General features: G+C 38.1%; 1 protein-coding gene across 1 annotated transcript in view; it reads right to left on the bottom strand.

The window, feature by feature from the left end:
- The window catches only part of DERA (deoxyribose-phosphate aldolase), a 116,466-nt gene that overhangs the window by 896 nt on the left and 91,647 nt on the right, over positions 1–23,923 (bottom strand). The window contains exons 7-8 of the mRNA XM_028119796.2: positions 4,106–4,218; positions 133–282 (exon numbers count right to left, since the gene is read on the bottom strand). Coding sequence (XP_027975597.1) covers positions 133–282; positions 4,106–4,218 — 263 coding nt within the window. The remainder of the gene's footprint in view (positions 1–132; positions 283–4,105; positions 4,219–23,923) is intronic.

The following is a 23,923-nucleotide window of genomic DNA, read 5'->3' as shown; positions in this document are numbered from 1 at the left end:
GAAGTTTGGGTGTGATGAGGTAAATCAGATGAGTTTTTTTCTCTAGCTCTCATAGCCCAATAAGGGATTTTTCGTTTCTTTCTCAAAAACACACTTGTCAATTTGTCCCAAGGACAATGGATTATTACACACCTGCCTCTCGATGTCCGAAAGCAGAGTACTGGCACCTATTCGAAACAGTTCTGGTGTCAGCCATTCATCTCCCAGCTCTTCCTTCACGAGAGAGAGCCAAGCAAGGGAATCCTTGGCACTGCGGATGCCTCCTGCTGGTTTAAAGCCTACCTAGAAGGAAAGGTGGGAAAGAGAGCAAGGTCTAATGTTACCGGAGTGCTTTAAAAACTGGTCCTGCACGGTGGAGCCTGGGTGGCTCAGGTGGTTGAGCTTCTGACTCTTGGTTTCAGCTCAGGTCATGATCGCAGAGTTCTGGGATCCATACCCTCGTCAGGCTCCACACTCAGCACAGAGTCTGCGGGAGATTCTCTCCCTCTGCTCCTCCCCCTGCTCATGCACACCCTCGCTCTCTCTCAAAACTAAATAAAATCTTTAACAACAAAAAATGGTACTGTGTTAGTACAGGGTCTCGATTCTCTTTCTTTTTTTAAAGTCTATTTCACTTCACCCAGCAAAAGAGCTTAGATCATTGACTCGCGCACATTCATGCTACAAAATGACTTTTCCAAGATTAATGGGAAGGATGTCACTGTTTCTGAGGAGACACTAATGAGCGTTAATAACCCTCATTAACATTGCACTTATTGGAAAGTCATAAACCTCAGCCATCTAGACTATAGCTGTGAACTGGGGATAAACAAGAGAGGTGTCAAAAACTAAGAAAAACAGAGATCACAAAAGCCCATTCATTCTACATTTCTATAAGTAAGTCTGTCTAGTCGCCTCTCAGCCCTTCATCCTGAGGTGCAAGACACATACATGTATTCAAAGTAAGAGAAGAGAATCAGGGAGGTCACACTAACCAAACTGGCAGCAATCAGAAAGCAGTGTTGACAGTTATTTTCATCAACTTAAGTGTAGGGACTTTTTTCTAAGTTGTAAGTGGAAAGAGTTCTATGAACAGCCAGACCGGTTAAATAAGCACAGTACAAAAAGACAGTGTAGGAACTCTTCACAGTTCAGTAGTCTTTGAAGGTGAGCATAAAACAGCACGACTCAGCCAATATCTGATGTTTACAAATGATGTCCCTGAGTCCATTAGAAATGGATAAATGTGTTCTATAAACAGTAAAACCTGCTTATCTGATTTACCTGTCTCAAGAACTTGAATCCAGTAGAGAAGAGACTCTACCGACAGGAGCAATCGAGAAAACACTGCATAGCCCAACTACTAAAGCTCAGGCATTTGAACACTAAGAGCCGTTAATTCGATGGGTAGCCCCAACACAGGGTTTATGGCTAACAGAATGCTAGAGAAGGGAGACGATAAATGAATGGTCCCATAATTAATCCAAACTAGAAACCTCAGGCTTAACCTGGACTCCACCATTTTCCCCACCACACCACACCCAATCAACAGTCAAGTCCTACCAATCTTCCCACCTCAACTTCTGTATCTCCGCCCACCCCCCCACACACACACTTCCTCCGTACTCTCACTTCTGCTGCTTTAATTTAGACCCTCATTAGTCCTCACAAATACCGGTGGGTTTCCTGACTGGTTTCCCCGCCTCAGTCACTCACTGCCACATGGCTATGCAGCCGCTGTACACTGATCCTAACCCTATGTGCCTATTACCCAGGAGCCCAAGTGGCTCTGAAAGACTGCGGGGACGTGGGGTGAGTGGGGGAGATAAACAGGATGAGATTATTTATTGAGAAGAGGCCCCCAAAATCAATTAGCTGATATTAGCCTACATGTTAATCATAAGCACATTTCTGTCAATTAGGCTGTGCTGCATATAGATTTTTCTATACAGTTCAGTTGTGTCAGCAAGTCTGTTTGGCAACGTTTCTAAAAAGAGGTTCTAGCATAAGTTTATCCTTTTTTTTTTTCCTTTAAGGGAGAGAATATGGAAAACATAAATCTGCAATGAAATCAGTTATGAAATATTAAACCTCTGCTGCTCAGAGTGACACTAAGCATGGTCTGGAAGATGGCCCGTCACATTTTAAAACACCCCTTAAATCAATGATGTAGAAAGTTTACAGTCTAAGGGCTGCCCACGCAACTTGTCAACAACCTGGAAGGATGCACCTGATTTGCAGACACATACACAGGTCCTCACTGTGTGAAATCACACATAATTAAAATGAGTATGATTTGACTTGCATCTGTCTGTTTTGTAATAAAATTGGGATGACCTTTGTTTATTATCTGAGGAAAGGGTCATTACAATTAAAAAGAAGTACCGAAAGACAGCAAAAAGTCCCTTCTTACTGTACTCTGGCCTAGAATATTGAGCACTTAAAACTTTTATTGAAATTCTTTGCTTGTTGTCTACGAGCTCTCCTGGGAAGGGACTTGTTCATTTTGTATCCCTGTTAACATAGGTTAACATGGCACACAGTTAACTTCTCAATAAATGTTTGTTTAGAACACAGCAGGATTGGGTCTCCAATGGTGAGTTTTAATCCTGACTACAGAGCTTACGAAACATATAGATGCCTGAGGATTACCTCTCATCCAGAAGTGCTAGGGATGAGGGCCCAGGCATCTAGAAGCATAAAAAGCTTCACATTTATTTTATTGTACTTTGGCAGAAAATAAGAACCACTGATCTACAAATGGTGGTGGTCTCAGCTGATGGGACCAAAGATAGAGTTCTCTTTTTTGACCGCTAAACATGTTTTTATTTGGATCAGTGCAGAAAGGCTACCAACAAAGAGGTTACTCAAATGGAGTCAACTGTCATATGTAAGGTCAGAGCAGCTATCTTTCCTATTTGTACTTTTTTTAAGATAGGAACCTATTCTGAAGGAGAAAATTCTGGAAGTTCATTTCCTCTCAAACCCAGTACATTCTAAAAATGGTCTCCAGTTCCTAAAATGAACCGAAGGTACAGTCACATATATAAAGTCATCACATCTAGTTGGCAAAGGATTATAAGCCTTTTCTGGGTTTCCATTTGGCAGAAATCCAGAGGTTGATTTTAAAAGATGCCTTCTGAGGAAGGGACAGCCTCATTAAACAAACAAAAAAACCAAAACCAAACAAACTACCTTTCTCTCCAATGATGTAAAAAAAAAAAAAAAAAAAATCTTTTGAGATAATTTGCAGCTAAACAAGCAACTTAAAGTGAAAAGGAAAATCCAAACTCATTTTAAAAAACCTCATACACATTTTTCTTTTTAACTTCATATGTTTCAAAAAATAATGTATTATTTTTCGAAAAGCTGACAAAAGCTAGCACATACCCTCCTCAGCTTAACAGTCTTCCAAAGAGCACATCCAACTGCCATAAAACGCAAAAATGGATATTTAATTCAAGAGCTATATAACGTCTAGCTACCTTTTCCCTGCTGTTTCACAGCATTTCATTATTTTGTTTAATAAGTTCATCTCCTCGAGAATTTTCTCTTCACCTCATATTATTAAAAGTAATAAGTTTTTCTGGACCGGGGGTTTCCCAACAGAAAAACCAATTTATGTGTGTCCTTCAATAATGACAGGAAAAGATTATTTCCCATTATATTGCATACTTTTCATATCACCACCACAGCTTATCATTCAATAAATGTTACTCTGCAATTCTTTCCATTCCTCAAGGAAGTTTAATTTCTGCATTAACCTGTTTTCGCTGGCCAACGCCTTACGAGAAAGCCTCTGTGTTGTAGCAGAATTAGTTCGTTAAAGAACCCATTTAGGAATCTCTTGTCAGTGATAAAATTGTCTTCAGTTAATAAAAGGACATAAAGTGAGTTTACATCTTGATCACACATACCTACTCCCACACTCACACTCACTTTCTGTTAATCGCACATTTTTCTCCATGAATGTGTTCTTTTGTAATGAAAGGTAAATTAAACATTTATCTTCATAAAGGTAACTCATTCACACCTTCTGCATATAAAGACAGTTTTTGTGGCTGTAACTAGTATTATAAATAACATTATCTTTACTCTGAAGAAAGATTTGCTGGCAATAATATACCTTGTTTCCAGTTTTCCAGAAGAAATCTCTAATGGCCCGTAGCATTACTATAGCTACCGGGAAAGTGGCATTTACTGTTTCTTTTCCAGTAGAGGTCTTAATAAAATCTGATCCTAAAACAAAAGGGAAAAAAAAAAACAAACCTCTGTGTTAATTAAAAACTTACTTCTTACACTTTTTAGTCAGTGAAAGAAATGAGCCATGTCAATTTTTTTCCTGAGGAACACAACTTTATTTTTCATTAGTTATTTGAAAAAGGAAAAACAAAATCTCTCTTTGAAATAATTCTGTCCATACTTCCCCCCACCCCATTACTATAAGATGAATTAAATGAAGAACCAATTGGGTTCTCACTGATTCTTGGGGCCCCTGGCTCCATATTTCCATATCATCAATGAAAATCAAGTTCGTTTATTTAATGCATAACTGAGATGAATCATACAACGTTATGCCCCATGCTTAGTATCATATATCACGACACTTGACTACAAAACTGGAGTGCCCACTCGTTGTCCCCTCATTTTCTTCTGCTTGATGGGAACTACACGGTACAGCTGTGACAGCGCCAGAAGAATGATTTGTACTGCACTGTTCATTAATAAAAGCACTGTGTCTTCCAGCAAGATTAGGAGTTTCACAAAAGACATCATGCTATTTCATAACCTACAAATACTTCAAACAACTTTGTCTCTCACATGGATCTTAAACCTACTGATGCAGTTTAACAGAACAGCACAAGGACAAAGAAATGATAGTAAGAGTTAAGATTCACTGTGTGCTATGCTCTATTCTAGGTGCTTTACAAGTAACAACTCAGTCATTCCTCACAGCAACTGTATAAGGTAAGTACTAATATCCCCATTTTAAAAGATGAAACTGAGATACAGAAAGGTTAAATAACCTGCTTGGGGTCACAGTTGTAAGTGAGGGGGGTAGAATTCTAACCAGAGAAATACAGCTTAACCAGTAGGCTATAGTGTCTCCAAGAAACTTGCCCGGGGTGACAAAGTCAGGTAGCCAAACAGAGATTCCATCTTTCATGTGGTTACCAACCCCTGACATGCTCAGTATGCGGACCACAGACCAGCAGCATGGGCACCACCAGGGTGCCTGCTAAAAATGCAGACTTAAGGGTCCTGTACTAGATTGACTGAAACAGAATTTGAATATAAACAAGGTTCCTAAGTGATTCTTGTGAAATACACAGCCCCAGCCCCCTGATTCTGTGGGACCATAGGTAAGGCTCATCTCTGAGATTCTCCCAAGGTCCATCAAAGAAGTGGTCAATAGAAGTGGGGGAAAGAAGGGGCTAAAATGTTCCCCTTTCGTTTCAAATGGAAAAGATACTTCCACAACTATTCTGTGGATGGAAAGGTTCAAATCAACACACCTTTAAGTAAATACACTGTATGTAAGACATAGTGGAAAATAAAACAACAAATAATTCAAGCCCTTGCCCTCAAAAGCATACATTCTAGGTACAGGTAGAGATGAAACATAAATCCTGGGTCATCACTTGATGAGCTAGCAGTCAGAAGATCTGGTTTCACCTCCCAAACTTTCATGTCTGTACAATACATCTGAAAACTCTTAGTTGCTTCATAGCTTTAATTCCTACAAAGAATTAAAAGTGACAATCTATGTGAAAGCACTCTGAAAACTCTCAAGCATTTACAAATATAAATGGATCAAGGACTGAAGTAGGATTTTAATAAAAACATGACAGAAATTCTGATTTATGAAAGCAGGTCATCAGAAGCCTTTTGAGGTGGGGAGTCTGTAGGCCCACTGGAAGAAGTGGAGACATTGTCATGCATGCATTCATCCACCAAATATTAACTGAGTGCTCACTATGTCCTAGAACTAAACAAAATAATAAAGTTCCCACCCTTGTAAGAAGATTGTCTAGAATAAAAAGACAATAAGCAAATAAATATATAATAAATGTCAGGTGGAGATAAGTTATAAAAAAAGCAATGTAATGAGTTAGAGAGTGGCAGAGTTGGGGAGAGGTAGTCATAGTTAAACAGAGTTATCATAAAGGCATCCCTCAAGAGTAAAATTCAAATAGAGACTGAATGAAAGGAATCTGTGAAAAGAACATCCATAAGCAGGGAAATGGCAAGTATGAAGGCCCTGAAGTAGGCATGTGCTAAACTGATTAATGAATGAATGAACAGGATCACAGAACCAAGTCCTGCTCCCTATAACACCAGAAATAAGACAATCAAGAGGAAGAGATTAAAGCCTCCAAACAGATATAAGAGGTGAGGGGAGTTCACCCCCAAAGAATTCACAATGAGACCACGATGTGCTTTCCTAAGGTGTGACATTGTCTTCTGAATCATTAGAAAGCTCTTGGGTACAACACCAGATATCATCTAAATTCTTTCAAGCACCCTAGAAGAGAAGATTATTACAAGTCCAAGGCCAAATTTGGATACCTAAAAAAAAAAGGTATGGTCACTTAAAAATCACACAATTTAAAGTTAACCAAAAGAGCCCAACTCCTTTGAAAGAGTTCCGAGTTAGGATAAGGGAGGAGACTCTCCTCCTAACATATTTGGGAGGAGCAGAGCAGAACACCTATCGTGAGAGCAACAAGACCCTACACACTGAGAGTAACAATGGCCTACACATCATGTGTTTGTCCCCCTTTCTTGATTGTATTTTAAGCACATTTGAGGGCAGGTGCTGTATCTTTCTGTGAACTCTGTATCCCCAGAGCATGACAAACACGCAAGTCTCAATAAGAATTTTGGATGGATGGACAGATGGATGGATGGATGGACGGACAGACGAATGGATGGAGGGATGGCTGGATCAATTGATAGATGGATGGCCACAGCTACCCAAGAAAAAGCAAACTACAGTATTTCCCATCTTTAACTGATGAATGGGAAAGGGAAGACAGTTTTGAGTTTCATTCCAGTTCAGATAACAAAACTGGACAGGTGGCTCAGAAGAATATATCATTTTATTTATTTTTAAGTAAATTTTAAATTTTAGATTGGAAGTAAAGCTACAGAAACATCAAGGTAGTATAGAGTTTCCATATACCCTACACCTAGTTTCCCCTATTATTAACATTTGTTACAATTAATGAACCAATATAGATATATTACTATTAACCCAAATCCATACTTTATTTAGATTTCCTTAGTTTTACTTAGAATCCAATATCATTCAGGATACTCTGATATGTACATTTATCATATTGCCATGGGTTCCCCTTGGCTGTGTCAGTTTCTTGGACTTGCCTTATTTTTATGACCTTAACAGTTTTGAGGAGTACTGCTCAGGTATTTTGCAAAATCTCCCTCAACTGGGACTTGTCTGACATTTGTCTCATGATTAAACTGGGGTTATGGGTTTCTGGGGATGAAGACCATAGAGGTAAAGTGCCATTCTCACCATATCATATCAAGCGTACCTACCATCAACATGATCTACCACTGTTGATGTTGACAGTAAGAACTTGGGAGGAAGTGTTTGCCAGGTTTCTCTATTGCAAAGTCACTTTCTTTTCCCTATCTTCCATACTGTACCCCTTGGAAAGAAGCCCTTATCTGTATCCCACACTTAAGGAATGAGGAATTATAATTTACCACCTTTGGGGGGAATAACTATATAAATTATGAGGACTTTTTTGCATGGGAGATTTGTCTCCTCTCATTTACTTATTTACAATCATTTATATCAGATTCAAAGACACTTATCTTATATACTTGGGTTTATAATCCAGTATTACTTTATTTCATTGCTCAAATGGTTCTACCTTTGGCCTCTGGGGGCTCTTTCAGTTGCTTCCTATATTCCTTCGACATACCTCCATCACGTAGAATTTTTGTTTTTTAAAGCACTTCCTTTGGTATTGCCAAATGCTCTGGGCTCATCTTTTAGGCCTTCTGCCCCACTCCCAGAATAAGCCGTTTCTCCAAAGAGCCCTAGTTCCTCTTATTAGAGAATGGTATTAGAACCCAAAATCTTGGTGCTAGGTGTACTCATTGCTACTGCATGGTCTTGTTTCCAGCTCTCTCTGCTGACTAGCCAGGAAATCTGTGTATCCTAACCCATTTATATACACACATCTTTTAATAATTCCACATTTATCTACATCTATATAGATATAATTAACATGCATAATACTGATGACTCCAACTCTGACCCATTACTACATGGATCATTCCAGCCCCTCCCCTTCTTTATCTGTAAACTCCCACCTCCCACTTGAACAGTGAGAAACCTAGCACTCACATCTGTCACCCCTTTATTTAATTGTTCACATCCAGTATCCGCATACAGCGCTACCAGAAGTGTTACCTACACCATGGTAAACAACTGTATCAACTACTGCACAGTGCTTATGTGCACTTTCCCATATCTTTAGCTTTATAGCCCACCCTCACTTATAGATTACTTATTTATTTGAAAGAGAGAGAAAGAGCAGATGAAGCGGCAGAGGGGGAGAGAGAAGCAGACTCCCGCTGAGCAGGGAGCCCAAGGCAGGGCTGGATCCCAGGATCTGGAGATCATGACCTGAGCCGAAGGCAGATGCTTAACAAACTGAGCCACCCAGGCGCCCAGCCCATCCTCATTTATAATGTTATGTAGGTCACCACCTTTTTTCCTACCTCCTGCAGGGAGGCTGTTTCAGATATTTGTAATACAGTTAGATTCTTTGCTCACAGTCCACATTCTATCCTGGAATCCCCTGATCACATAAACGATTTTTTTTATTTGCATACATTAAAGTTCACTCTTTGCAGAGCTTCTAGTAGTTCTGACAAATGTACAGTGTCGCACACGCATCATTACAGGATCACACAGAACACTTTCACCAAGATAAAAACCCGCGCGCACCACATTTTCATCTTCCCCCACCCACGCCAGCAACCACTCAACATTTTACTATTGCAACCGTTTTGCCTTTTCCAGAATGTCATGTGTGGGAATCATACAGCCTTTCAGACCGCCTTTTCACTGAGCAATATGCATTTAAGGTTTACTCATGCCTTTTCATGGCTTTATAATTCATTTCTTTTTATTGATAAATAATATTCCAGTGTATGGATGTACCCCAATTTGTTTATCAATTCACCTATTAGGGGATATCTGGGTTGCTTCAGTTTTTGGCAACTACAAATAAAGTTGCTACAAACATTCATACGCAGGATTTTGTGTGGACATAAATTTTCCAATCAGTTGGGCACATACTGAGAAGGGCAAATGCTAGATTATATGGTAAGACCATATTTTGTTTTGAAAGAAACTGCCAAATTATCTTCCAAAGTAGCTGTACCATTTTGTATTCCCAACAGCAGTGAATCAGAGTTCCGGATGCTCTATATCCTCACTAGCAATTGGTGTTATCAGTTTTTGGATTTATCCAATCTATTAGGTGTACATATAGATTACGTACATATTTTTGTTAGATTATACCCAAGTAATCAATTTATGGATTGCTTTTATAAATGATAGTTTTTTTGAATTTCAAATTCCAATTGTTCACACTGCTGGTAGATAGGAAAGCAAGAGAATTTTTATATTAACTTTGTATTATGCAACCTTGGTAAACTCAGTAGTTTTCAAGAGTTTGTTGGTCTGGGGGTGCATTTTCTCCACAGACATGTGCTCTGTGAACAAAGACAGTTTTATAACTTTCTTCCTGTATTAATTTCTGGTGGTGGTTGTAACAAATTATAACAAACTTGATATCTTAAAGCAACAGAAATTTATTTTCTCACAGTTCTGTAGGGCAGATGTCCAAAATCAAGTTGTGAGCAGGGCTGCACATCTTGTGGAGGCTCTAGAGAAAAATCTGTTCCCTAACTCGCCCAGCCTCTTAGAGCTGCCAGCATTCCTCGGCTGCGTCACTCAGACCTCTGCCTCCATCTTCACATTGCCTTCTCTTCTGGGTAGAAACTGCATCTTGCTCTGCCTCTCTCTGATAATAACATTTGTGATGGCATTTGGATTGGATAATCACTTCATCTCAAGATCCTTCATTTAACCACATCTGCAAAAAAAAAAAAACTTCTTCCCAAATGAGGTAACAGTCACAGGTCCTGGGGGTTAGGATATGGACATATCTCTGGGAGCCATTATTAGCCTACCCCACTTCCCAATTCGTACTCTTCTAATACCCTTCTTCTGTCTTCTTGCACTAGCTAAGACTCTCCAGTACAATGTCAAATAGGAACATTCTTGGTTTATTCTTAGGGGGACTTTAGGGGAATAGTGTCCCATTTCTCATAAGTGTGTTAGCTAAAGTTTGTAGATGTTCTTTATCAAGCTAAGGACGTTCCCTAGTATTCCTAGTTTGCTGAGAGCTTTTATTATAAATACATGTTAGAATCTGTCAAATACCTCATCTGTGTCCTTTGATATGACCATATGATTCTTCCCCTGTAATGTATTGATATGGTGGGTGACATTACACTGAACCAGCTTGCATACCTGGAGTAAATCCCTCTTGGTCATGGCATATAATTTTTATACATTGTTGAGCTCATTTTGCTAATATGTTGTTGAGGATTTTGCACCTATGTTCATGAGTGATACTGATCTATAGTTCTCCTTTCTTGCAATGTCTTTATGTGGCTTTGGTATTGGGGTAATGATGGTCTCACAGAGTGAGTACTCACCTTCAATTTTCTGGAAGAGATAGAGAATTGGTAATATTTCTTACTTAAATGTTTAGTAGAATTCATCAGTGAAACCATCTTTAGCCAGTGCTTTCCTTTTTGGAAGTTTTTAATTTTTCAATAATTTATTAAAGTATTAAATAAATAATAAAATTATTTTATAATATTCTAGAATTAAAATATAGTTTTATAACAGGTTACAACATACTTTATGTAAATAAATATGTGCTTATATATTTATTATTATGTATATTTACAAACTAAATTAAATTAAAATAATTTGTTTAATAGATATGGGCTTATTTGGATTATTTCTCCCTGCATATATTAATCCAACTTGAAAATTAACAATCATTTTAAAAGTGGTCTAAATGCACTAGTTAAAATCAGAGATTAACAAACACAAGACCCTTCTATACGCTGTTTATGAGAAATTGACTTTAAAAATAAGTTTTTAGAAGGTTAAAAATAAAGGGATGGGAAAAAGATACAACATTAATCAAAGTAGAGTACCCATATTAATTTCAGACAAAGCAGACTTCAGAAAAAGGAATATTATCAGGGATAAAAAAGGGTATTACATAATGATAAAGGGGTCATTTCTCCAAGGAGACATAACAATCCTAACATGTATGCATCTGATAATGGAGCATCAAAATATGTGAGGCAAAATCTGGTGGAACTGAAAAAAGAAACAGACAAATCTATTATAGCTGGAGACTTCAAAACCCCTCTCTCAGTAATTGATAAACAGGTAGAATAATAGCATTATCAATTATCATGATCAAACTGATATTTATAGAAAATTTTAAAAACCAAAAATAACAGCAGACTACATATTCTCAAGTTCACAGCGAACATTCACCAAGATAGGGCTTTTTGCCTTATTTTTTTTCTTTCTTTCTTTCCTTCCTTCCTTTCCTTCCTTTCTTTTTCTTTCTTTCTCTTTCTTTCTTTCTTTCTTTCACCTCTTTTTCTGCCTTCTCTGGCTTTCACTGAACATTTTATATGGTTCCATTTTATCTCCTCTCAGCATATCAATTATACTTTCTTTTGTCCATTTTTTTACTGGTTGCCCTAGAGTTTTCAATGTACATTTTTAACAAATTTAAGTTTACCTTCAAATAATACTCTACCACTACATAGGTATTGGAGGTACCTTTAACGAAGTATTCCTAATTCCTCCCTCCTAGTCCATTCATGTGGTATTAATCACCCAGGACATTATTGCTATTATTTTAAACAGTTATCTTTTAGGTCAATTGAGAAAGAAAAGTGATTTATTTTTATTCTTCATGTATTCCTTCTCAGATATTCTTCCATTTTTTAATGCAGATGAGAGTTTCTGACATATATCATTTTCCTTCTCCTTAAAGAATTTCTTTTAACATTTCTTACAGGGCAGGTCTGCTGGCAATCTATTCCCTCAGTTTTTTATGTCTGAACTCTTTCACTTTTGAAGGATAATTTCACCAGATACAGATTTTTTGCTTGGGCTTTTTTTTTTCTTTGAACATGTAAGTACTTCACTCTACTCACTTCTTGCTGACATGGCTTCCAGTGAGAGGTCTACTATAATTATTTCCTTTTTCTTCTATAGGTAAGGTGTTTTCTTTCTCTGGCTCTTTTCAAGATTTTCTATTTGTCTTTGGTTTCCTTCAGGTTGATTCTGACATATTTAGGTGTGGTTTTTTTGTTTGGTTTGGTTTTTCCCTATTTATCCTGTGGTGTTCTCTGAGCTTCCTGGATCTGTGGTTTGGTTTTCTTTCTTTCTTTCTTTTTTAAAAAGATTTTTATTTATTTGACAGAGAGAGAGACATTGAGAGAGGGAACAGAAGCAGGGGGAATGGGAGAGGGAGAAGCAGGTTTCCCGCCGAGCAGGGAGCCCGATGCGGGGCTCAATCCCAGAACCCTGGGATCATGACCTGAGGTGAAGGCAGACACTTAACGACTGAACCACCCAGGCGCCCCTATGGTTTGGTTTTCTGTCATTAATTTTGGAAAATTCTTGGCCATTAATTCAAACATGTTGTCTGCTCCATTTTCTCTTTCTTTTTCTGGTATTCCAATTACACACGTGTCATACCTTTTGAAATCGTCCCTCAGTTTTTGTTCTGTTTTTCTCGTCCTTTTATCTCTTTACCTTTCAGTTTTGAAGGTTTCTTTGGCTCTATCTTCATGGTCACTGATTCTATCCAGTCTTCATGGCATTCTTCATTTCTGCTCCAGTATTTCTGATTTCTAGCTTTTCCTTTTGAGTATTTCTTAGAGTTTCTATCTCTCTGCTTACATGACCTATCATTCTTTCATGTTGTCTATTTTTTCCATTAGAATTATTAACATATTAGTCACAATTATTTTAAATTTCTCCTTCTGGGAATTTCAAAATCTATGTCATGTGTGAATGTGATTCTGATGCTTGTTTTGTCTCTACAGACTGTGTTTTTTCTTGCCTTTTAGCATCTCTTATAACTTATTGGAAGCCAGACATGACATATTAGGAACGGAGATAAACAGGCCTTTCGTGTGAGATTTTATGCTAATCGGGCTAGGAGCTAGACTGTGTTTTACATCTGCTGTAGTCACCAGTGCCAAAGTCTTCAGTGCAACAGTATCCTTGTTTTTGTCTGCCCCGTTTATTACTCTAGGCTTCCTAAGTCTTTCTCCTCAGAGAGAGTCTCTGTCTTTAAGCTCTGTTAGTTGTAATCCATTAGATTACTGGAATTCTGTTGGTGTGGTGATAATGTATAGGGGAGAGCAAGTATTTCATAATCCTATGATTAAACTTCAGTCTTTTAGTGGACCCATGCATGTCTCTAGGCTGTAACCTTCACAAAGTGTCCTAGCTTTTTTCTCCCGCTTTGATGAGCCAGGAAGAGTGAAAGGGAAATGCTCGTCCAGGTGAGATAAGATTCTAGCAAAATCTTTTGCCCTGGAGAGAAGGTGTCTGTTAAGGAGAATGCTTTGTACATATTTTGCAAAGATTATCTTCCCCTCCCCCTGCCACAGACAAGAGAAGATCTTTCTCGGGTCTTCACCGCAAGAACCTGAGGTTCCTGGAGGTAAGACCCACAAAAGTGCCGGAGCCACACTCAGCTTCCAACAGTTGTTAAAATTATCATTTAAGTGTTCTTACCCACTTATGACTCTAGCAGATCTTGGTTGACTCTCAGGAGTCACCGTCTCTCCAGACTTTGAAGTGGCAGTTTGCCCTGAGACCTAAGTTCTTTAGGAAGCATAAAGTCTGACCACCTGATATTAGTGTTTAAACACAGTAAATTTGGTGTGTGTTGGATCAGCCGAGGATAACTGAGAGCCAGAGACCTCACAAGAGATGAAAACAGCAGTTCGGACATACAGCTATTTCTTTATGTCCAGGAATAAGACTTAGCTTTAATTACACAAAATACTTCAGAAAGTACATTAGTATTTTACTACTGTCAAAAGAACAATGGATTTTCCAGTGGGACTAAGTGGGCACACACTTTTGTTTTACTACTTATTTTAATATTGCTTCCCTTGCCCCTCTGCTAAAATAAGATTACCTTAGAGAAATAAATGCTAGATTTCAAATTACCAACATCACAGAGCACCATAAACTCTCCTCAGGGCTCATGTAAATCCAACATTAACCAAGCTCACCTCTGCTCAGCTTCGGGAAAAAAACCTTCTGAGAAATATCTCACAATTAAAACAGCTATCCATATAAATGTTCTTCCATCAGTGCCCACAATTTCAAGGAAATGACTAAACTAGGAGATAAAAGGCCTAAAAAGTCCAAAGTAACACATTAAATGGACCAGAATTCAATTGTGATTAGTTGAAATTAACATTAATAATAAATTTATAGTATTATATTCAATTGTATTTTTTTATTTTCTTAATCTGAAATCTCTAGCACAGTACTTTTTTTGTGGTCTAAAGCAACTCAAAGCTTTTCTAAGGCCTATAATTACAAGTCTCCATGGCACAGTTTCATTAAAAACTTTCATTAAACAACAGCTGCCCTTGTATATGGTCTTCTAATCAATTTGGTCAAACAGAATGACTTCTAATCAGCTGTTGATAAAAATAGAAGATGAAATTTTAATTCTAATAGATTAACCACAAACTCAAGACAGTCTTCAAAATCCATCTAGCTCTATTCTCCAGTGGATTTAATGACTATTCAGCAACTCATTACTAAATAGAACAAGATGAACATTTTCCAGTTCATTAAAGAAATGTACTATGTATTTTTGCATTGTCCTCATGATTCGTTACAGGGAGTCTTAATTACAAGATAATGGATAATGGTTATTAAATGCAGACTGCAGTAATGAAGCTCTATTCATTTGCGAACCTCAGAGACTGCAAAGAGAGGAAAATAAAATTACTAGCTTCAAAAGATTAACGGATCAAATTATTATTCAATTTTGAAAATCTCATTCAGACTTCATAGAAACAAGAAGAGATTAAAAACTAGTATTAAGACCACAGTAGTACATTAAAAAAAATAATATCTTAAGGCTATTACTGCATAATAAGCTTCAGATGTGATTATTAGAAAAACATATAGCTAACAATGGGAAAACATACATTTTTATTTCCCGAACAAATCTTATTTATGAGAGAGGAAGTTACTAGCAGGATCTTGAAGACAGTCGTGGTGAACATGGAAGATCCATGTGCCTGTGCTACAAAAGAACAGCACAATGGAAGGTATTATTAACATTTTACACTTTGCTAATGAAAAATAGGATTTAAAATCAACTGCTGCTTGAGAAAGCTTGTCATTAAGCGGAATTCATGCCAACCCTATAATAAGAGCTTCTGGGCACATTATTCATTAGCACCATGTTTTCTATCGCTAAGAAATTACCGATTAAAAGTTTAGCAAGAGAGTTTTGTATGGTAATTGACACTAATTTATACTTGCAATCTGCAATGGGACACTTTTTTTTTAAACAAATATAATGCACAAAAATATGAAGCCCCAAATTAAAACATTTTCTTTGTTACTATGTTCTTTCACTCAACACAGGCTTGACAATAATTGGGGTGAGATATAAAGATCCAGTGTTATGTCTGGAGAACTGGCCAGAGTAAAGACGGAAGCAGAAGACCCTGGGGGGGAGGTATCAGTATGGTGCTAACAGTTAATCTGGAGACAATTAAACCACAAAGACATCCTTACATGATCCAGGGATAATAACTAACCTTGTGAAAGGGGAAGTTTTCTAAAAGAGAGAGGAAAAGCTTAAGAAAAATAAAAGAACCTGTTTTCTCAGTTCTTTCCTTCAATCTAACTGGTAAGCTCTGAAAATACTCCTCAGTTGGTCTAGTCCGTCACATGAGAAAGGCAACAGAGCATCATAATTAAGCAGCAAGGCATGTTCAAGCAGAATGGCAATCAGAAAGCAATCACAATCTCAGAGTTAGAAAATATCTCAAATACCCCAAGGGTAAGATTAGTTCATGATAACCACATTCCTTGCAGTTGCCTTCCCCTCAATAAAAATAAAAATGTGGCTATTTAAAATAATGCAGAGCAGTATGATTCAAATGGAATACAAGGTGGGGACTCTGACTATATAATCCTTGGTAATTGACAGTAATGTCCCTGGGAGAATATTCTAAACCATTATGCTAACCATACAAAGATATGTGTTAGAACTGCTTGACACAAACAAGAGTCCCTGAGTTACATCTAATGTGACAAAAGTTTCCTTTCACTTCTACAACTTAGGTGATTTGAAATGGTTTCAGAACTGTAATAACGCTAGAGATGAGTTTCCAGTCAATGCAAACAACATCTCTTTTAGAGTGGATTTAAATTGTTTAATCTTTCAAACAACTCTAAATGTTTTGTTTGCTGTTTTTTTTTTTTCACAAATTTGGAAAAAGATTTAACTCAGCTGTTTACAAGGCCATATTGTCAGCAAACTGAGAAACAACAGAATGTTTCCTAAACCTAGCTCTTCGCTTCCTCTAATTTTTCTTCAAAGATTTATTTGAGAGAGAGAGAGAGGGAAAGAGAGTGAGAGCATGTGTGCGAGCAGGAGGAGAGGCGGGGGGGGGGGGAGGAGGGAGAGGTACAAGCAGACTCCGTGCTGAGCGCGGAGCCCCACAAAGGGCTCCATCCCACGACCCTGGGATAATGACCTGAAACAAAACCAAGAGACAGAAGCCCAACCAACTGAGTCACCCAAGCACCCCTAATTTTTAATATTGTATTAGTGCTCCTGAGAATGTTTGTGAATACGTACATGGAGTTTACAGTTCAGAAATGAGCTCCCAAAATCATGCCGCCCTTCTGAGTTCTTACTTCTCCTCTTCCCACTCCCTCTTTTGAGTAAGGCTATCTGGGAAGGAAAGGTGAGGTAACTGAGTTAGAAGATTTACAATTAAAACAAAGTTCCGGAATTAAGATGGTGGGGATGGTTGCAAAACTTTGTGAATATACTAAAAATCCCTGAACTGCACTTTTTTTTTTTTTTAAGATTTTACTTATTTATTTGACACACACACAGAGAGAGAGAGCACAAGCAGGTGGAGTGGCAGGCAGAGGGAGAGGGAGAAGCAGGCTCCAGGAGAAGCAGGCTCCCTGGGCTCGATCCCAGGATCCTGGGATCACGACCTGAACCAAAGGCAGTCGCTTAACCAACTGAGCCACCCAGGCGCCCCGAGAACTGCACACTTTCAAGGTGAATTTTATCTTATGGGAATTATATCTCAACTTAAAATAAAAAAGCAAAAGAGAATGTATTCATGAGAAAGGGGGAGAAAAAAAGCTATCTAATAAAACTAACTCTAAGTAAAATTATCAATAAGTTGACAAATCGAGTATATATAATCAACTGTACCCTCACCCCTTTCTTGAACTCATGTTTTAAGGCAACTCCTAGTCCTCTCTGTAAGTGGTTCCCACCAGCTCCCAAGTAGGACATCCACAATCCAGGCCTCCTCTCTAATTGTCATCAACTATTACAACATAACATTTAGCTGTCATTGGCTGAAATCGATATGGTACCCAGTGATAATGCTTTATTCAGTAGATGGAAGTTAACCAAATGAACAGCACTCATATTCAAAGTACCAAACAACCTGAAGCACTACTTTTGAAGAAAAATACTTCGACACATTTATCATTATAGTTCCTTGAAAAATTTTGGAAGAGTGGCACCAACACTGAGAATTTCATGCTGGTCAAAGAGAGAGAATTTTAATGAAAGGACCTTTCAGGACCAGCTCATGATGCCTGCTGGGGTTCAGAGACCACCGTGTGCACAATCTGGGGCCACACCAACATGGTGGTCCTCACCAATGCAGCTACTGAGTGTTGTTGATCCCAACTGGGATGTGCCAGAAGAGTTTTGAAGATTTAGTATAAAAAAGGGAATGTCAAATATCTCATAAATAAGTTCTATATTGATTACACATTGAAATGATATATTGTGGATTTACTGGGTTAAATAAAATACATTATAATTACTTCCACCTGTTTCTTTTTACTTTACTAATGTAGCTATTACACTTTTTTAAATTATATATCTCAATTAGACAACACTGGTCTAGAGCTTCAATGAGACACCAAAGTCTGTAATCACCCTGCACAGGGTACATACAATTTGATATCCTTTTTAAACTAATATTTTTTACATGTTGATTTAAATTTATTTAGGAAAAAAAGGTTTAATTCCGCTTTAGAGATAGAGTAAGAAGATCCCTGGTGATGGCACTTAACTATTCTCTCTTATCCAAGCAATTCGGCTCTGCCCCCAAATTTGAATCCCTCACTCAGCCAAACAAAAGCTCTGTAATTAACTAGACCCACTTTTCTTGAAAAGTGTAGACTATCCATCTGGAGAACCTAAGAGCATGTCCCTGGACTGTCTTACACCCAATTCTAATCATATACTGCAGAGGAATTCTAGTAACTGCAATTTTCTCTGTCTGGAACATTTTCAGTGGTTTCCATGTCTCTTCTGGATTAGCACCCTAGGAGACTGGCCAGCCCTTAATCCTGTCTAGAACTGGCCTTGCTTTCAGTTTTCAAACACACAGGACTACCTCTAAAACCACACTTGACTGATTATGACTTGTACTCACAGCTCCGTGTTCAACCCAACCACTCTCTTTTTCAACCTTTCCATATCCATTCAACTAATATTTACTGACCACCTACTACGGGCCAGTACCTTTGTACACATATAGACACAGCAACGTGTACAAGCCAAGGCTTTCCTTTACAGGACTCTGTACCATTAGAGGCAACACTGGCTTAGTTATAGAAGTTATATGTGCTTTCTCTCAGTCTGGCCACTTAAATTAAAAAAAAAAAATCTTTATCTGTCTCCATCACATTACCCCCTGTTTTTCAGAGAACACTGTGGCATTGCTGAGAAGAAAAAAAATGAGATTCATGAGATTAGGCTAGTACCCTATGATCAAACGAAAATGCCAGAAATACCCACAGGCATTGTTATTGTATAGGTATAATGGTTTGGATAAAGTAGTAAAGTGTTTTAGACTCAATATAAAGTGAAAACATCAATCTGTAAATCAAGTTACTGATGCCAAATGCCTCAAAATCAAAAATGCTTTCCTTTTTAGCCAGCCCCTGCAGCCGAATCTACTGATGTAGGGATTTACTATGTTAAGCAAATGTCCTCTATTGATATGGTAGTTTTAAAGTCATCTTATCTTAAAATGACACAAGCATATCTAACATATTCTTTTTTCCTCCGCATTTGCTGGGAGGGAAGAGGGAGATGGAGCCTCAATACAAGGTAAAATGTGATTTGGTATCACTACACTTGGGCAAAGAAGAGTAAAATGAAGAAGCATTTTAACAAAATAACAAGCTAGATATGCTTCAAACAAGTGAATTTCATTTTGATTGTGCTTTCTATTGTCACTAGCAAGTTTGGAATATATAGTATATATTAACATTAAAAGTCAGGTATGCTTGTGTGGAATCTATTAACTTGAGAGAAAATTACTCAAATTGAAGAAATAGCTGCTTAAAATGGATTTAGAAATACATTTTACTGAACAAAGCAAGCTAGAAAATTAGGCTACTTTATCAGGATTAGAAAGTGCTATGAATTTTAAACACAAAGCTTTTAAAAACAATGCAGAGCATATTTGAGATTATCATACCTCAATGTCATCATAAATCTTTTTTTTTCCAACAATGGATGATAAGTAAGAAAGAGTTACTTTCTACAGTGACCTGTCTTTCATAAAAGAAGTTGTGTTAATTTTTCTGTGGGGAGTTTTATCTCAAGGCAATTGTTTCACTGTACCTGGAGACTCCTATCATATGCTTCCCATTAGTGGATCTACAGATGGCTACACCTTGAAAAGGCTCAGAACAGAAATATTTGCCATGTGGAGCTTTGGAGTTGGCCACTGGGGTTACTGTAGTTAGCACCAACCACTTCCAAAGACAATGCCGCCTCTCTCCTACTGTTCAAATTCTGTCTCTATTTTTCAACGAGGCATGCCTTCATTTTTAGCTTTCTTCCTCCTTTTCACTCCGCCACCACCAGAGGCCTTGATTCCTCCACAAAAGAGGTATGTGCTGGAAAAGGAGAAAGTGACAGAGCCCCGCAAAGCTCCTCTATGGGTGAGCACCCATAATCACAAAGGGTCACCACACACTTCTGCTGAGTCATGTGCATCACTGGGATATCAGAATCCCTCACAAATGCCTGAAAACACATGAGGCAGGGAGAAAGGAGGGAAGAGGCAGTTTGTGAACTAGGCAGGAAGAACAGTCCTGACCTAGACTCCGCAAATGTCACGGATTAATACAACAACACACTTGCAAGCTGGATCCATTTTGCATATTCACTCGAACTCATCTAGGATCTCCCTGGACGTCACACACTTTTTTTTTCTTTAAAGCACTGCCTTGCCAATGAATATATATGCATGAATTTCCCTCACAGCAGAAAGGCTATGGGTTCTTTTCCGAAACTAAATAGAGATAGAAATAACATATAACCATACAGTAACGATGTATATTTCAGACAAATAGCTTACAATACACACTTCATACGGAGGTTTTATCTGTTTCTCACAGAACTTCCTATTACAAAACTAATAGGTTTGATTAAAAGGTTATTCATTTTTAGGCGATTTCCCCCCACCAGAAAACAGAATATAAAGTTCCTTAACATGTATAAGTTAGGTCTTTAGCTACCTTCCTTTTAAACCTACATTTAAAATTCCTGATACATATTTAATGTTTTTAATATTACCTATATAATTGCTTTGAGTGTGGCATTTATTTCCTCCCTCTAAAGCACATGTTATATCATAGATATAATTTCTCCCAGGTATTTCAGGGAGCCATTAAATGTCAAAATCCAAAGTGAACACATAGGTAACTCAAAAATGTAAAGCCTCAGTGAAGAAAAAAATTCAGCTGTTAAGTTTATGACCAAAAATAGGAAATGGGATTCACAATGATAACCTCTAAAGTAAAATGGCATTTAAAAAAACTGGGTGAGAGACAGTTCACACTGTCTCTGTTGGAGATCCATTTACTTGTGTTTCTGTCAAAAATATCATAAATTTACTCTTGAGAAAGAAGAGTTTCTGAGTTGACCTGGCCCACCTTTTTTTTTTTTTTTTTTTATCTTACACATGGAAACCAAAGAGCACATTTTTTAAGTATGAGGGGCTAAAAAGTGTTGTGATATGGAATGGACAGATAAGACAGGTTTGATCATGGCCTTTGTTCATCTTCAGCCTTCAGCTGCTTAAACAATAAAACTTTAGGATTTCCAGGATCTGAATCTAATCTAGTCTTCCATTGTTCTCTCCTGCTACTCACTCACAAGTATCTCGGACTCCAGGAAACTCTGATGCTGATGACGACACAGCAGTAACAGTGGTAGTAGTGACGGAACAGGTCCCCCTTTCTGAGAACTCACCAGGTGCTTGGCTCCAACTAAACACTTCATACATCTACCCCCATTTAACCTTTAGGATAACTTCAAAGACAGGTGCTCTCGGGATCTCCATTTACAAATGAAAAAAACAGGGGTTAGAGATATTGAGGAATTCATCTAGGACCACAGTTTTTAAATGTCATAAATGGAATTTAACACAGCTTTTTCTAAGTCCAGGCTCTTAACCACTACACACCCGTGCCTCCTAACCCAGACGAGTTACTGTTTGGCAAAAACACCCTCTATCTACCCTATCAACTTTGTTCTCTCTATTCTTTCTCTCCCTGTCAAAATCCTATCTGGCCGAGTTCAACTGTTCCCTTCAATAGGAAATGGCACCATCGTTGCTTTCTTCTTGTTTGAATGTAACATGATGACTGGAGCTTGGCAGCCATCTTTCAATCATGAGGGAAATGACAAGAGAATAACAGGCATCAATCCTGGTACTGATGATGAGCCAACAGCAGTGACTGGTTACTACCTCCAGACTTCTTGTTATGTAAGAAAAATAATTCCTTATTTATTTAAGTCACTGTTTTCAAGTTCCAGGCAATTTGCAGCCATATGCAAAAACCTAACTGATGCAATCTCTGGATTATTCATTTTCGCTCTGCTGACCTAGAAAACCAATGGTACACTACATCTGTTAATTTCCCAGGGCATCACTCTGCAACCATGACACAAAGTATTATCCCCCCGGTCCCCCACCCCCCCCACACACACTTGCTCTGCTTGCCCAGCTGAGACCCTATGATACCGCCAGCTATGCTTACCCAGGCCTTTAACTCCCCACTCTGTCCACGTTGGTTAATCAGACAGGAGTCAGAGTCCAGCTGAATAAAATGTGGAAGGAAAAGAAGCAAGTGAAAGGAGATTCAAGAAAGCTATTAAGAATTATTAGGAAAAGCTAAAAGTGAAAAGCCACAGAACAGCAAAGATTTCTGCTAGAGAAGCAACCATATGAGAGACTAGTCAACGAAGCCTCTATAATATATCAACTGTGTGAACAAGTTATGGAAGAAACTAAGAGAAAGGAACTATCTTATCAATGAACAGAGAATATAAAGAGCTCTAGCAATTGTAGAAAATGCAGAAAGAAACTAAGGTACAAGTTTTTTTTTTTTCTTTTAAAGAGAATTGGAGAAGATACAGGGCCTGAATAAGTTGAGAAATTTCTACAATGTCTTCCCCTCACTCCTCATTCGTCATAATGATATATTGGCCATATGCGGTTAGCGCAGTGGTCATAGTATAAACTTAATAATGACACAATCCACATGAATTCCGTATTAGTCAAGCTTTAGTGAAATATAACGACCACACTGAGCACAAATGAACTCTTCAATGATTCCACAGCTGCCTACTTGTATAAACAAATGGTTTTTATTTAATTAATTTTCTTTAACCAACAACTTAACACAGCACTTATCATGTGCTGGACACTGCCCTAAGAGCTTTAAAAATAACCTGACAAATCACTACAAATAAAGCAGTTATCAGATGCTTCCGACTCCAAATGAAGCCATCTTGCTGAGAAATTCTGGGAGTAACAGAGGGGGAAGACATATTTTGAAGGCTAACGTGCTCAAGAAGAAATCTTGAGAAATCCTTGATGGAAACACAGGATGATGCTTCCTGACTCGGGGATCTTTCCTCAACCTATTCTGTCCCAACACAAGTATTTGTGGATGACTGCTGTGTGCTCAGCAATGACTAAGAAGCTTCCCTGACTGGAAGTGGCTCCATTTTGAGAGCTAAGTGGCCTGTACAGAGTGCTGGAGTGGGGAGGGACCCAGTTGGAAAGTACAACTGGGTGTAACAACAGATTGGAGTCCACAAGATATGACATGACGGAGTGAGGGGCTGAGGTTTCTCCTCAGCCAACGGAACTGGAGGAACAGTAGATGGAGAAAGAACAATTTAGTTCCAGGACACTCTAAATTAGGGTTCCTCACTAACTGGTACAGTTTGGGTTTCAATTATCTGATTTTAGTCCTCGTTTCCATCAGCTTACAGAGCAAATTTATATTAAATTTCTTCCGCTCTCCTTTTCTAAGTTATTTAGTCCTAACATGAACATAATATCTTGATTGGCAAGGCTGCTTTCAGCCTAGAGAGAAAATTTTCTCTTTTCTTGGAAGAGTTTCTGATTTGGGTTGGACAAATGTCCTGACTTCACTGGTGGGGAGGGAGGACAGGGTGAGGAAGGGTTTGTAACCTATGGT

The sequence above is a fragment of the Eumetopias jubatus genome, unplaced genomic scaffold (genome assembly GCF_037043125.1).
Source record: "Eumetopias jubatus isolate StellerSeaLion01/CBP00866 unplaced genomic scaffold, mEumJub1_p1.0 scaffold_8, whole genome shotgun sequence".
NCBI classification, from domain to species: domain Eukaryota; kingdom Metazoa; phylum Chordata; class Mammalia; order Carnivora; family Otariidae; genus Eumetopias; species Eumetopias jubatus.
Note: the sequence above shows the minus strand (reverse complement) of the source record. Positions and strands in the feature narration are given on the sequence as shown.